At 39.3% G+C, this 17405-nt stretch overlaps 1 protein-coding gene across 1 annotated transcript in view; it reads right to left on the bottom strand.

Annotated features, from left to right (window-relative positions):
* The window catches only part of nell2a (neural EGFL like 2a), a 147816-nt gene that overhangs the window by 46510 nt on the left and 83901 nt on the right, over positions 1-17405 (bottom strand). Inside the window, exon 13 of the mRNA XM_051690267.1 lies at positions 12613-12738. Coding sequence (XP_051546227.1) covers positions 12613-12738 — 126 coding nt within the window. The remainder of the gene's footprint in view (positions 1-12612; positions 12739-17405) is intronic.

Raw genomic sequence — 17405 nt, forward strand, 5'->3', positions numbered from 1 at the left:
AGGTGTTTTGAATGGTTTCTACAGTGTTGTTGGAGTGTTGTTGATTGCTGCTAAGGTGTTTTGAGTGGTTTCTATGGTGTTGTTAAGGTGTTCTTGATGGTTGTTAGGTGGTTGCTAATGTGTTTTGAGTGGTTTCTATGGTGTTCTTGGGGTGTTCTTGATGGTTACTATGTGTTTGCTAAGGAGTTTTGAGTGGTTTCTAGGGTGTTCTTGCTAGTTGCTGGGTGGTTGCTAAAGTGTTTTGAGTGGTTTCTAGGGTGTTGTTAAGAGGTTCTGGATGGTTTTTAGATGGTTGCTAATGTGTTTTGAGTGGTTTCAAGGGTGTTGTTTGGGTATTCTTGATGGTTGCTAGATGGTTGATAAGGTGTTTTGAGAGATTTCTAGGGTGTTGTTAAGGTGTTCTTGGTGGTTTCTATGGTGTTGTTAGGGTGTTCTTGATGTTAGCAGGTGTTTGCTAACGTGTTTTGAGTGGCTTCTACAGTTTTGTCAGGGTGTTTTTGATGGTTGCTAGGTGGTTTCCAAGGTGTTGTTAGGATTTGTTTGATCATTACTAGGTTGTTGCTTAAGTGTTTTCAGTGGTTTCTAGGGTGTTGTTAAGGTGTTCTGGGTGGTTGCTAGCAGGTTTATAGGATGTTGTTAGGGTGTTCTTAATAGTTACTGGGTTGTAGCTTAGGTGTCTTGAGTGGTTTCTAGGGTGGAGTTAGGTTGCTCTGGATGGTTGCTAGATGGTTTCTAGGGTGTTGTTAGGGTGTTCTGGATGGTTACTAGGTGGTTTCTAGGGTGTTGTTAGGGTGTTCTTGATCGTAGCTTGCTGATCGCTAAGGTGTTTTGAGTGGTTTTTAGGGTGTTGTTAAGGTGTTCTGGATGGTTGCTTTGTGGTTTCTAGGATGTTGTTAGGGTGTTATTGTTAGTTGGTGGGTGGTTGCTATGGTGTTTTGAGTGGTTTCTAGGATGTGTAAAGGTGTTCTTGATGGTTGCTATGGTGTTTTGAGTGGTTCCTATGGTGTTGTTAGGGAGCTCTGGATGGTTTCTAGGTGGCTGCTAGGCTACATCTTTCCTCAACAAGCAACACAAAGGAATCAGTTGTTGACATAAATGATGACCCGATGAGTATTTAACGTTAAGAGCTATACAATTAATGTGAATAGCATAGCTCAGATTGGTTTTGAGAGAAACTGATGAAGCATTTTTGAGTTCATATTGAGATCACTGATTTTTTGATAGCACACTTTGGTATCTTTGCCAATCTGCCCATGCAAAATTCCACAGAAACCTCTGCAGAATTAGAATGACAGCCATTCACAAAATTCTACACATTTTGCCTGTTTATATACGTATATATATTACATCAATTTCAAAGAAATTCCTCTCAAATCTAACTGGAGAAACAGTTTGTAGATTTGCTGTAGAGTCTGATGATGATAAATGAATCAGATCTGACCTCCACTGAAACATCATCTGAAAGAATATTTCAAGTGAACTTTCACGACAGCTGATGAAAGCCTCAAATCAAGATAATCTGACACAAACTCTATTTAACCGTCTGCTGTCGGACTGAGAGGCTGTTGAACTCTGAGGTCATTTGAGGTTTGTTCAGATGAGATGCAAGTGTTCAGAAAGTAAGAGAGAGAACATTAGATCTGAGATGCTACTGCTTAACAAAATTTCCACTGCTCTTATTCTCTTCAGCCATGTGTGTGAGTGTGTGTGGCCTGCGGGTGTTTCAATGCACCTAACGATTAGCCCCATAATCTCTCGCTCTGTTATTAGTCTTTCCTGCGGTGTGTAAGAAACGTGTTATCTGAGATACCAGAATTGGCTGTCTCCACACAGCCTCTCATTCTTCACTGCTACAGGATTAGAACGGACTGGACCGATTCAAGGTGTCCTCTGGCGGTACTATACCGCAGCGAGCTCGGCTCTATTCTCCTGCTCAATATCTCGCCGCATCCACATACACACGCCTGGACTGCATTCATTACCTGCGGAGCTTCCGTGGATAGAGGCCTCTGAGTGTGAATGTGCTTTTTGGAGGCACCAGTGAGATTATGGGAAATGAAAACTGTCATTTTGGAATTCAACAGCCAGTCCGCACTGGCCATGATTGCACTTTTGATTGAATGAGTTTCATTCAAGCCCAGATTTGTATAGAAAAAATGCCACAGCTTACAGTCAGAAGTCTTTATAAATAAAATATTCTGCTTCCGTTGCAAAGATAAATAGATCAGATTCCAAAGACTAGTCGAACGGACCTTTGATTCAGAACTGTCATTTAAATGAATGCACCAGCGCAGCCAATCAGGGATAGGTCACCAAAAAAATTATTTACTTGCCCTCATGTCATTACAAATCCATATGACTGGGAAACACAAATGGAGACATTTTCCAGATTATCCTAGCTGCATACAATGAAAGTGAATGGGGACTGTCAAGCTTAAAAATGGTTAAAAATAATTTAATTAATTAAAAAATCTGGCACCCCAGGAAAGAACTGCTTTCAATGGGCGCTTCCATCAAATTGAGCTGAAAATGCCCAAAAGATCATTTTGTGGAGTTGAAACACACCGTTACTAAAAGACTATTGGAGATTTGGGCTTACTATTTCCATCAGGGTCAGTGGATCAGAACAAACTTGTGGTTGGATGTACAGTAAATTATGATTTTTCCACCATCCCCGTCATTATCATATCTGCTCAATTAAAACTTTTCATGAAGGAATCACACAAACTATGATCACAAATGGTTACAAAGCGCAATCACTGTGAAAGAAATTAGGCTAAATATGATCTAACTATGATCGTATGACACCATTTGTACTAGAGGTCGACCGATAGTGGATTTTGCCGATACCGATAACTAAGGCGGTGGAAAGGGTAGATAACCGATTAATCAGAAGATAGTTTTTAAATTTGATTCATAGAATGTTACAAAATGTTCTTAATCTGCACAGATATAGAGGCCAGACTCAAAAATAAGCAAGCAACTAACCTACCAAGCAACCATCCAAGCAACCAACCAAGCAACCAACCAACCAAACAACCAACCTAACAAGCAACCAACCTAACAAGCAACCAACCAACTAACCTACAAAGCAACCAACCAACCAACCAAGCAAGAAAGCAACCAACCAAGCAACCAACCAACCAACCAACCAACCAAGCAACCAGCCAAGCAAACATCCAAGCAAGCAACCAAACAAGTAACCAAGCAAGCAACCAAACAAGCAACCAACAAAGCAACCAACCAACCAACCAACCAACCAAGCAAGCAACCAGCCAAGCAAACATCCAAGCAAGCAACCAAGCAACCAACCAACCAACCAACCAAGCAACTAACCAAGCAAGCAACCAACCAACAAAGCAAACAAGCAAACAAGCAACCAACCAACCAAGCAACCAACAAAGCATCCAACCAAGCAACCAACCAACCAACCAACCACTGAAAGCTGCTACTCTGAAGGACCCAGAAATGCAGTTGCCTGCAGTGTGATATCACAGTAATTTAATCTATATTCAAAGTTTTATGGACTACTTTTATATGGACTTACTTTTAGTCCATATTCACTTTTGTTATAAAAGTCATACCGGTTTGGAACAGAAATAAGTGTTTTTATTTTTGGCTGAATTATTACTTTAAAGACCTGAAAGACATCTCTTTTCAAGAAAAAGATCCATTACTTTTCCTGTGAGAGTTGGAATAAAGAAGCTTTTTCATAAAACAGCTCTGCATGTGCCCTGCTAAAAGGCAGGACGTGTCATCTCTGACATCAATAATTGTTTGGAGTCTGATAAATGCGCTGCAGCTGTAATTCTTGTTTTGTTTTCATCCATCAACGCTGCATGGCTCCTTCCTGGTATGCCACGTCATTAAAACGGCAATCACATTGTGTAATTTATTTCTTTGCATGACATAACGCAGGAGCGTGCTGGAGTGGCAGCCGTGCATGCATAACGAGCATGTATGTGCACGAGTGCAACTGATTCTGACTCTACTCACATAGTTTGTGTTTTGCTGCCGATTCTTTATTCCATAAATAAATGCATGTCATTACCATACAGTCAGCGCTCTTGAAATGCAGAAATCGCAGCAGCGCAGGCGGCGTGTTCTCTGCACAGATGTTGTACCGTGGATTGACACAGAAATGTCCCTGATGACTGCCTGTACATAATTGATTGTTTATCTGTCAGCTGCATGACTGACAGCAGCGCATGAGAATGCACGCGCAGAGGGGAAGGCTCTGAAGTCCTGTCGCAGCCGATGCGATCAGCACACAGGTGTGCCAGCCAGCACGTGGCGGTGACCTTGAGCTAATCCTCTCATCTGATGTCTCTGCATCGCTTTGATAGACAGCATTACAATACATCTCACACTGCGTGTCATAATGCAGACTGGTGCATTCATCTCTTTGGAATGCATTGAATCTGTCATTTCCAGTTTGGATGAGTTAAATCCATCTCAGGACAGTGAAAGACACTGATGAGCTGATTTCCGGCCGGTTTCGGGGTGAATATTGTGGTATTCTAGTTAGAGAATGCATTGTTTTTGCACTTACAACTCATCAAAAAATGCAGCATGCAAATTTACCCATGAAATTGAAAGAGAAAAAACTGAATCTTCAATGAAATATAAATAAACTTTGAATTAAAGTAAATGAGAAACTTCTGAAATGTGGATTGGTGATGTCAGCCAAAAAAGAAAAGTTACAAGTTTTTTTCTTTAGAATAACATACACTGATGAAGCGTTCACAATAAGACTGAGTAAATAGTAAATAAGTAAATAGTCAATGTTGATTTGATAGTGTCTTTTAAGACTATCGTTACAACCAATAAAATCTCTCAGACGACAGGAAAGCAATGACAAAAGTCCATTTTGAATAATCACTCACTAAATAACTATATATTCATTGTAAAAGACATACAGTATGTACTTTGTCAAATTGGACCCGAGTTAAAAGATGAGTTAATTTAACGGTCCGGATCACCAGCTCAGAACCGCTAGCTCAGTCATAAACCCAGCGGCTATCTGCACTCGCCGAATCAAACATTTACCAGTAGAGATTTTCTATCCTCACAGAGCCAAGAACAAACTGCTGCAGTCGACATTTCAGAACTAATTACCCTCATCTCTAGAGAAACCGAGAAACTGCAAAGTGTTTCATTAGTTAGCAGGGTTGAAGTAGGTGTGTATTAGCGCCATGTGAAGTGTGTTTGCGTTGTGTGAGTTTTGAGAAAAGCCTCTCTTTCCATCTTAAACAAACATATGTGTTTGAGCTATTAATAAGCACTAAAACACTAATCAGCTGTGGATGACATGCCGATATTGCGAGGGAGGAAACGTTCCTCCCAATGCTTAGAAGGGGGTGAAATGTCCCCCCAAATCATGCGTCTGTTCCTGTTGTGCAGCTCTGTTCTCTAGTGTTACACGTAGGCTACTCAGAGCTTGCATTAGGCATATGAAAACATTTTCAGACCATTTCTTAAAAGTGCTAAGACGAGGGTCGGAAATGAATAGCAGCTTGAAGCAAAAGTGCAGCCGAAATTGCAAAGGCGGATCCTCGCACTGTCGGCCCGCACAGACAGGCACTTCTCTCACTCCAGTCCGCATCAGTTCGGTCCGGCGCTCAATTCTGTGACTGTTTGCTCTCTCTCATTTAAAACAAAATGTCCTAATGAGTAAGCTAACACTATCGCTCCCTGTGCTAAATATCCCTGCCCATCACTTATTCTGTTATTCTATCTGTTTGAAAAGCCTCCTCACCTGCTAGAGGCCCGAAGTGCAGGAGGGATGGATGTAGTAGATACAGTAAATTAATCAGGTATGAGAAATCACAAAATATAATGTCACCAAATGCTACAATATACTTAATAATATTATCATAAAAAAAATAAAAATAAATAAAACAGGATAGGTTAAATAACCCTATGTAAAAAAAAAAAAAAAAAAATTTATGAATAATTCAAACCACTTTTGCCATGGATGATGTATTTATTTAAAAAATAACAATTAAATAACAAAGTCCTAATGCAGTATTTATAAGCAATATTTAAGATTTTTTTCTCTTGCTAGCTAACGATTAGCATGTGGTACCAACCAGGTGCCACTATCTGTAAGCATGAAATCTTATACTTACAAGGTGACAGAATGTCTGTGGATTTTATCTGTAGATTTATAGATTTATAGTTATAATACAATAACAAGAGTGTTTTATAATAATGTAGAGACACCTAAAATAACATTTCACCTAGTGAAAGTTTGTTTTCACAGTGCAGTTCAGGGCTTCTGTAATATTGCATATAATATATATATATATCTTCTTTCTGTTGTGTACTTCTCTTTATAATTTCTATGTAAAGCACTTTAAATGAACTTTGTGCATGAAATGTGTTATATAAATAATGTTGCCTTGCCTGTATTATATTATATTATATTATGTTTATATTTTAATATCAGTCACAATTTTTAACATCTTTTTTTTGGGGGGGGCTTATCATTTGAATGGGCTGCTGAAAGTTAACACATTTTTACCCAAAAATGAATTTCAAATGCAAAATAACCATAGTAATTTCCTACATAATAAATGGAAGCCTCTCGATGAATTAAACATGCAAAGTACAGTAATGAGGTCATGTGACAACAATGAAGCATACTACTTTGAAACTTTTAGTACTGTGTACTGTTTCACATACTGTTTAAGTCATTTCTGCATCACAAGTGGCACCAAATTGAATTGCAAAAATAATGACTGTTTCCCCAAACACTCCCCGTCTGCCATTGGTTGGACAAAAAGATAGCCAAACCCCCTAATTCACTCCATTGGTTGAGCCAGTGTTGCTGAATGAGGCTGGTCGGGATGCTCAAACAAACAATGTTTTCAAAGTGTCACAGAGCCACAGTGTTTGCATTTTTGGGGAAAATCAACAAATCAATGGCTTACTTGGTGCATGGTGATAAAAGATATTATAAACGTAAAAAAATTCACACACTTCACATTTAAAAAAAAATAGTAGGCAGTATACAATGTATAGGCCTACTGCGCAGAATTAAGTATGCAGTAAGCTAGTATTCCATTCCCAACCATTTTGTGTGGAGTAAAACTTCTCCTCAAAGCCGAAACACGCAAGATATTCTCTGCAAAGCCCACCAGATCTTCTCCGTTTGAAGCATCTCATTAAAAATTGGACGCTTTTTGGGCATCTCAGCCAAACTTCCGGGTGCCCTTTGATTACGTTGCGCTGCTCGATCCCACTGGAGAGGTTTGTATTCTCGTATTTATGAAGTCGAGCTCAAAAGAGAAAGCTGGAATTAAAGCAGCGCAGGGACGAGCAGAGGGGAAGTTGGCAGAGAGGAGCGGAGCTTGGCACCAGCCTCGCTTTAAAACAATACAATCCTCAAGGACGGAGAAACCAATACAGACGTCTGATGATTCCCGGAATATCTTCCAGAGCAGCTTTTTACATAATGAAACACTGCAGAACCACACAATGCACGATTTATTTTTTTTTCCAGCACAATAATTTTCATGCAATAAAACAATCTCATTGAGTATTTGGGAAGTGGGAACTGTCATATATATGTTCTGTGTGTATATATATATATATATATATATATATATATATATATATATATATATATATATATATATATATATATATATATATATATATATATATGTGTGTGTGTGTGTGTGTGTGTGTGTGTGACTTGATTTAAGGTATCATTATGTTGGCTTGAAAGAATACTGTTCTACACTTTGAGCAGACTAGGGTTTTTCCAAAATCCTTAAACAAAGACCAAAATTTCTGACTATAACGTCTATAACTTTTAAGACTTGTCCAACATACTCAGCAAAGAACCTCATGCCACATTCACACTAAAAACACTAGTTTTCAGTTTCCTAACATCATCGTTTTCTAAAGTATGTGGTTAATGGGAGCTTTTCGGAATGTTCCATTTTCGTTGGAGGAAAAAGGCGTTCTAGTGTGGATAAGAAGCGTAAACAAAGCAAAATTAATAACAGATAGATAAAGTTTGTCAAATCAAAGGCCACGTCTCTACTACTCTGTTTTCGCTTGAGTACTCAGTTTCTGAACATCATAATTTTCCAAAGTAAGCAGTTATGGAGAGCGTTTTTCGAAACACTCCATTTTCGGTGGAGGAATTAGTGACGTAAACGCAGCAAAATCAATGCACTTTTTTTTTACTAAAACGTATCAGTGTGGATGTGGCTGTTTTGGAATAGTGTGCTATGTCTTTTCTAACTAATCGAATTTACGGTTTTCGTACAACCGATGATCACACTAATACGATTTTGTTTGAAAACGCATTAATTTAGCTATGTTTACGGCTCTCGTCCACACTGGAATGGAGACTTTCGAAAAGGCTCACCATAAATGCATACACCATGAAAAAAACACAAGCCCATATCCACAGACCTTTCGTGGTCAACCTGATGTTTGCGCTGGAGGAAAACACCGTTCTAGTGTGGATTAAAGGAGTAAACGTATTTTGTATACTTTCTGGAGTTTGTTCGTATAAACTGTGAATCTGAGGTAATCAGTTCACTTTTCTCTATATTGACAAAACAAGAGCTTGAAAAAGCTTTAAGTAGTCGAGACATAAACAATTGCACAGACACCATTGAATCATCTCCACAATAACAGAGTTAGCGGCTCCTCCTCTGTGTCATTGCATGTCATGAACCCTGCGTGTATGAACCCACAACAACCAAGAACGTTTGCCATTACATGAATGTTAAAGAGAAACCGGTACATTTTGCATTCACTGTCGAAAGTCTTGTCTAAATGTTTAAAAGGCGCTCGTACATCACTGTTTTATTTTACCGTTTCATTGTAGATTTACTATTTTAATCCAACCACAGTTTGCATTGTCTGATGCAGAAGTTTTTATTTAAAAATGATTAAGGGTCTTTTAGCCAAATCACAGGTTTCACCTCCTAAATATAGTGGGGGTAGTTCACAAAGAATGATTAACGGCCGTTAAAAGTGTTGGGTAATTGCACGCGCTGTCCGCGCTGGTTTAGTGCCCGATTCACTAAAGGAATTATGCAGATCAGGCAATGGTGAAAAAACGGCCACAAAATCAGTACTGAATGCAATTTGCACACGCAATTTCGATCTTGCGGGCTGATTCTGAGCACTATATAGCGGAGGATGCAGCAGACCACTGTTATCTGACAAACGTTCTGCCGGGACAGAACAGCATCACAGACACCTGAATCATCTCTTACACATGCTGAAAGTGCACTCGACTACACCACGTATCTGGATATATGCCAATTTAAAACACTATTCTCCATCATTCGATAATTATTTGATGAAGTACAGCTGATAAGATCGATAGAAAATATAAACAAACTTCTCTTTTAAAGTTCATTTCACCATCTGTTTTCATCTGGCGGTAATAGCAAGATGTAAATTGCACTAGGCATTTTTTGTGAATGAAGCGCAATCTACAATGAGCCTAATTTACAGAGAAAGGAGGCGTGTTTGCGCGGAAAGGAACGACAATGATTTACTCAATACTTAAATTGATTGCGACTGTTTAAACTAGATTGCGGGTGGTTAGTAAATAAGACTAAGGTTTTCATGCTGAAATACCATGCGCAAAATTGATGCAAATGTTTACTGAATTCGCTCCATTATATTTTTGTGTGTATTTATATTTTTTTTTCTTGCTATCTGCATATTCAGTTGTTATGCACTAAAATAATTACAGGCAATTGCACTCATACCGTAACGGACACAAATTACACAAGTATACTATAATTAAGAGTTTTTGAGCAAAGGTGCAGCAAATTCAGTAATTTTGGGCCACAATAATCTGTAAAATATCAGAAAAATATGTTTTCAACTATTGATGATTAGATGTTGTATATCATTGCAAAGGGGAGGATCTCAGCTTTCATAAGACACCTAGATTGATCTTCTAGTCCACTCAGAGGCCGAGATATTCAATGAAATAATGAGGGTGGTGCTTGAACTGAAAATTAGACTGAATGTCTATGGACGAGCACATCTGTGAGGACTAAAATGCGTTAGAGCGCCACCTACATTTCAGATATATATTGTGATATTGTGATTAAAAAAAATATATTTTTTCTAGTGCTTTCTGCCATCTTGTGGAATGAAATGAGACTTTTTAAAGAGAAGTAGAGTGAACAGATTTGCAGTTAGTCCACAGTATGTGTGAATGGTGAGCTTTTAAATTTGAGGGTGAAAAATTGAGGGCGGCAGCCCAAAAATGCACCAGAGATTAAGGGGTAAAGTTTTGTCAAGCCAACATCGAAGTTTGTTAGTGTTTGGGCTTTGTTCAAATCTGTAACACTTACTATGAACAAAAGTAATAGGGATTACTAATGGTTGTTTCCAAACAGGTTTTCCAAGCACTCTTATCGCCCCGTCCTGCATTGTGAAATGACATACAGACGGCATCATTCCTCAGTAAACCCTTTTCACAAAGAGCTTTCAGGGTTAGCATCAGTCTGTGTATTTTCATGTGTATTCCATAAGCAAGGCTCACACATAAAGGTGCTTCATGGTCTTGTAATTCATTTTCTTTTTATAAGCAGAACTGTACAATGTCGTTTGGGGGGTTTGTATTGCGGTCTCCACAGAGTCTGCATGACTCCATCTCTGTGAGTCGACAGGAAGCCGACAACCTCTCGACTGTGATAAGAGCGCTTGACGGGGGCATTACCACGGGACGCCGATTTAATCACATGAACTGGGGCCGCTGTAGCTCACAGACATTTTAATATCGATGTGTGCAATAGAATTCAATCCATCTGCACTCAAATATTTATCTCTGGAGGGATGCGAGAAATGAAACGTTAAAATGTTTATCAGTTTCCGTGTGGATAAAGAATGGTGCTTTGGGAACTCGCTCCACCGCAGACACTAAACGCAATCAATAATTCCTCCGAAAAGAGTAATGCAGCATCTCATTATAAAAGCTGTTTTCCTTTTAAGAGAGTGTTTTAAACATTGAAGGACACTGAGCACTTCATGTTGTACAGTGATTAATGTAGACCATCAAATTAAAGACATTTACAGGATCTGTGGTCTCAAATGCCTCGTGGATTTGATCATACTGCAGATTTGAACATTTAACTGAGAGAATGCTTGAGAAAACCTAATTGGCCAGTTCTGCTATTGGCTTAACTATTTAAATTTAAACAAGGGGAGCCTGACGTTTAGACTAAACGCTCTGTTGGATATCTAGATCGTTTTTGTTCCTGCAGTCGTGATTACCTTTTAGAGAAATCTTATATCACGGAATGAGTAATTTTATGTTGTAATAACGGTATATATATCTTAATAAAGCAATTTGTGCTGGAAATTCAATGAAAATGGTTTGCATTTTAAATAAATATGTGAAGCATAAAAATATCCATTCCAAAATATTTATGCTGTTATAAATAGCATAGTAAAATCTGACACTTTTCTCTACTGTTTCATGGTAAATACCGTCATAATGCCTGGCTCTTTATTCCGTATATTAAAATAATATTTGACTAAATCGAGGTTACAGTGGGACACTTGCAATGGAAGTCAATGGGGCCAATTTTTGGAGGGTTTAAAGGCAGAAATGTGAAGCTTATAATTTTATAAAAGCACTTATATTGATCGTTCTGTTAAAACTTGTGTGTTATTTGAGCTGTAAAGGTTTTTAAATCGTCATTTTTGCCTGATTGCTGTGTTTACGCCATTACAACAGCATGGTAACAAAGTTGTAAAATTAGATATAACTACACAGAGATGTTAGTAAGTGATTTTGTCACTCATAAATCATGTTAACACACATATTGTTTATGTCTTGTGTCTATACTTTTGAAGCAGTGAGTATTTTAATGTTTACAGATTGGCCCCATTGACTTCCATTGTAAGTGTCTCACTGGAACACACATTTGTGCTTTTTTTAAAGAAAAGAAGGGACGAGTCGAAATATTTTTTGTGGTAATCAACCACAATGGACATTATGCCACAAATGCTGTCGATTGAGCTAAACTTGTATTGAATATTCCTTTAAACATTTCAGCTGTAGCAGGCGAGCAATTACTGGAAAAACAACAACACAAACACGATAGTCCACACTGAAACAGTAAATATGAATTGACTCTTGCAGAAAGTTTCTCTAGAGGTTCAGATACGCTGTTTCAGCAGATAAAGACTTCTGCTAAAACACCTGCGAGCACATCCTCTGTGTCAGCAAATACTGCTGTGTTCTCTACACAACAAATAATATTACAAATACTGAAGTATAATACATTTATATTGATTTAAAACTAGCATTTAGAGTATTTTATGTGCAATGACAGAGAAAGCATCTAACATGAAATTTAGAGCCGAAATTACTGTGTTTGTGAATGTTATGAGTCAAATTATGCATTTTGCATCGTGATTGGTTAAGCCTCTTGATATTGGCTCTGTGATTGGTCTGTCTCGAATCTCTGTCCTGTGATTGGTCAAATCTCAGTGCTGTGCTGTGAGTGGTCTCTCTCTGTTTCCGTGCTGCTCTTGGGTACATTTCTGTGCTGTGATTGGTCAAGTGACTGTGTTTGCGCTGTGATTGGTTGAATCTCTCTGTCTCACCTGTACAGGAATAATCGTCGATGCGGATAAATCCAGTGTGGCAGATACACATGAAGGATCCGGCTGTGTTCACACACTCTGTGTTCTCGCGGCAGTAGTGTCTCCCCTCCGCACATTCATCAATATCTGTGAGGAAAAAAAAATCACTCAACACTGTCTCGTGTAATTAAACTCTCTGGTGCAAATAAATTAAAATGCTTAAATGTAATTCTTCCTTGTGTTCATTTAGTGAAAACAATGTGGAAAAAAACAGGTTTTTACTGTGTTTTCTTTCTTTTTTTTTTGTTGTAAAAAAACATTTTGAATCTTCTTATCAGCTGACAATGGCTGTTTGGTCAAAATAAAAGTTATCTAAATAATTGTTATCACAATAGAAACTTTCTAACGCAATCGGACATTTTATCTGAAGGACAAGAAGAACAACTGTAGTTTTGTTAGCTGTGTTCATAGCTGTGTTCTTACTGTGACATTGGACTGGGTAGCTGTGTTAGCCAGGAGATTTTATTGCACTTCAATGACAATTGTGGTGAACAATCGGACCAGATGACATTCCATGACCAAGTTTATGGCAGAGCTCCTCTCTAACTTTCAAGGCAAAGAAAAGTTGCTCCATTTTGATTGGATCGTGGCAGGACCAACACAAACAATTGCCAAGCACAGCCATTGGATAAGCTGTTCGGACAACTGCCAGACACCCCTCGCAAGCCAGGAAAGACCTTCCAACACACTGGAAAAGACTTTTCATTGGTCCATGAGTGGTTTCTTAGCAACCTCTCAAACCCCCCCATCCTAAGGCCAGAGGTGAGAAGGACCATAAAATTCTTCAAGACCTCTCGAAGCAGCATTAGCTTACCATGTGGCAAAAGCTGAAACAAAGAATCCACAAAGACAAATCTTTACACACAAACTTTTACTCTTAACATGGACACCAACTGCAACACATCCACTCCATATAGAGCATCCTTACAACAGCCACACCTTCGTTCTGGTCTCACTCTACGAGAGAGAGGCAATAACAGAATAATAATGAACATTCTGAATCTATGGCCTGAGTGGTAGGAGATGTAACAGAATGCAAACCATCCAACGTGCTAAGTCTCCACTTCACAGAGAGAGAGGATAACAGATCACCCAACAATCTTAGTCTGCATCCAAGAGACAGAAGCAGATCGACCACTACAAGAGACTATTGCAACGGCAAGTTCAGAATCCCTATACCAGGGAGATAATTACAGCAGCATGGTTTAGCTCTGATGAGCAAACCCTCTTCAAGGTTTGTGCATCTGCGTGTTCCAGATTGCAAGAACCCTCTCTGTGCTACCAGGAGATCAGCATTCCTCAGCTCCTTTGTGTCCAAGGCTGTTAAAATCGAATCCAGCTCCTTCCCCACTGTAATGTGGCCCTGAGCCAGTGGAAGACGTTACTATCACCAAACTCATCAATCGATTAAGGAGAATGTAAATATCATTACTAAACCTCTTTCTTGAGACCTTGGCATTAGTGTATACTTCAGGGATCCAGACTAAAAAATTACTAAGGAGCCATTGGCTCCTAAAAGTGAATCTGATTCAAACTGCTAACCTGAGCTCCTGAGTTCAATCCCTTAGTTCTTTTCGGGTGATTCATGAAAAAGATCCAGTTCAAAAGAGTAATTTGGTCACGACTCTCTCACGCTGTATTTGGTGCAGCGAGCTCATCATCACAACAGAACAAGTTAAAAATGCCGCAAGACACACTGGTGCTCTATAGATATGCATTTGGCTGAAGCTTTTATCCAAAGCAACTTACAGTGCACTTACTACAGGGACAATCCCCCTGGAGCAACAATGGTGGTGGCTGTGGGGATTGAACCAACAACCTTCCGCTTACCAGTTCAGTGCTTTTTAGTCCACTACACCACCACCACTCCTATAGATATATTCAATACCTCACAAGATGATATCTGATGAAACCGCATATGAACGCACACAACCCGACTGTCACAAACGGCAACTAGATTTTAAATTATAGTCACAATAAATTATTTTTGGTCGCATTTGCGACCATTTTAGTCGCAGTCTGGAGCCCTGTACTATCAGTTTATGATTTTTAAATGTTCTTTAGATTGCATAACCTGGGTATCAAATGTCTTGCAAATAATCTTTGAGTTATTTGTTTAAATAGGAATGTTTTCACCTTATTAATTAACAGAGAAACAGCTAATTATCTTTCATAAGATTATAGTCATACTTTGCCATTTCTACAACCAATTCAACCACTTGCATCTTTCCATCCTATGCACATTATTTACCTATTTGTTTATTTTATCTTTTAGCATATTAGTACCATTTTGTAGTTTTTGTTAGTTATTCTTGTTTATCTTTTTGTAAACAAAACTCATTTTATTACAACTGTGTGTTCCTTGTGTTGATGATACAGAAGAGCTCTAAAGGGTTAGGCCGAAATTCGTGAATCCTTCAGATTAACCAGCTCTCTCCAATTTACATATTTCTAATTTATTGAATGGTCCATTTGGATAATGCTTTTACTGTTAAGGTGAAACTCCTTAGCTGGTGCCCAGGGGATGGAGGGAGGGGGCGTCTGATATTAATAATCACACACACTTACACCTTAAGTCAAGTGTGATCAAAAATCACCACATGTTTTGGTATCTTGTGTGAGGCCCAGCTCATTTCAGTTGGTGCCAGGGTGATTCTCACTACACAATTAAGGTAAATCTTTGACTTTAGTGAATATTTTAGGGCAATCCAGCTGAAGTTTGGGGCATTTGACACTTTTTGACTTTGAGTTGCTAATTTGTGGGCTGGACTCAGCTGTACAGCAGTTAGCAATTAGTACTTAAGTAGTGAGAGAATTGTAGCGGCAACAAATGTAACAGCCCTGGTGTGCATCCCTCTTTGTGTGAAGACCTATCTCAGGTAAAGACCTGCAAGTCAACCAAGCAAGGACACCGGCAAGGTGCCAGCCACAACGCTAAGTTTTATTCTCCTTCTCTCTTCCTTTTCCACATAGTACTTCTATTTATTTATTATACTTATATTATGTGTTTTCAGTACATTCCAGTTGTTTCATGTAGGTGAAAACCTACACGTACACGCTATAGACTACGCACTCCAGAAGACCTAAGGTCACTTAGAACTGCCTCTCCACAGCCCCTCTCCATCACTGTTGGACTGTGGAAATGCCAGTCAGCTGTCAACAAAGCTGACTTCATTCTAACCATTGCCAGTCTGTCAAAACTCAATGTTTTGGCTCTGACTAAGACCTGGATCTGCACAAACAACACTGCAACTCCTTCAGCTCTCTCTACTGACTTCACTTTCACCCACCCCCGTTGTCTAACTGGGTGGGGGAACTGATTTCCTCATTACTCACGGAAATTCACTTCGCTCTCATCTCTCTGCAATACACAACTTTTGAATATCATGCCATTATTACCACTAATCCTATGAAAATTAAATTTTTATTCAATTTTAATCTATCATCCCCCAGGTCAATTAGGCAACTTTACTGAAGAGCTAGATGTATTGCTGTCCTCGTTCCCTGAGGATGGCACTCCGCTGGTGGTCCTTGGGGACTTTAACATCCACCTTGACAAACTTCAAGCATCTAACTTACTAGCTCTTCTGACCTCATTTGACTTTACAATATTGGAGACCCCTGCAACTCACAGAGCAAGGAAACAGCTAGATCTCATCCTTACACTTTATTGTATCACCACTAATCCCCTTGTTACTCCTCTACATATCTCTGACCATTTCTTCATCCAGTTTTCTCTCACTCTCCTTTCTTCTTTACCTCTCACTCCACCTAAGGTCTCCTTCCGCCGGAACCTTCGCTCTCTATCTCACCTACTCACTTCTCTTCCATAGTCTCTGCATCCCTTCCCTCCACTAACCATTTCTCTTCACTTGATATAAATGAAGCTACAAATTATCTTTGCTAAATAATAACTTATTTTCTTGATAGTGTCTGTCCTCTTATCTCTATGCCAGCACGTGTCACACTCTCCAGCCCCTGGCTGTAAGAGACACTTCGTGAGCACGGCACCAAGCTGAGGTCTGTGGAGAGAAAGTGGGGCAAGTCAAATGACCCTGCAGACCTGAGCAAATATCATTCACTTTTCTGCTCTTTTTCTGGCAGCGTTTCTAGTGCTAAAATGGATTATTACCAGAATAAGATCAGTAACTCTTCAGATTCATGAAAACAATTTTCAAATTTCTCATCTCTTCTCTATCCTCCTCCACCACAACCTACTACTTCTCTGACTGCTGATGACTTTGCCACGTTTTTTACTGACAAAGTAGCGAGCATCAGCAGCCAGTTCTCTACACCTAACACCCACAGCCACTCTCTTCCAACATCCCATCCTCTGTTCTCCTCTTTCTCCCCTCTCTCTGAGACTGAGGTCTCCAAAGTGCTTATTTCTAACCGCCCTACCACCTGTCTGCTTGACCCAATCCCCTCACATCTTATGCAAGCTGCCTCTCCATCAATCTTACCTGCACTTTCACACATTTTCAACACATCTCTCACAACAGGAAACTTTCCAATACATTAAAGCAGGCTTGAATAACCCCACTGCTCAGAAAACCAACACATAACCCGACAGTAGTCGACAACTACAGACCAGTCTCTCTCCTACCTTTCCTGACTATTGAGAGGGTTGTATTCAACCAGTTGTCTGCTTTTCTCACACAGAACAACCTAGTCGACAGACATCAGTCTGGCTTCAAAAAAGGACACTCAACAGAGACTGGCCTCTTGTCAGTAGCTGAAACCCTGAGACTAGC

The sequence above is a fragment of the Myxocyprinus asiaticus genome, chromosome 46, assembly GCF_019703515.2.
Source record: "Myxocyprinus asiaticus isolate MX2 ecotype Aquarium Trade chromosome 46, UBuf_Myxa_2, whole genome shotgun sequence".
Lineage (NCBI taxonomy): Eukaryota > Metazoa > Chordata > Actinopteri > Cypriniformes > Catostomidae > Myxocyprinus > Myxocyprinus asiaticus.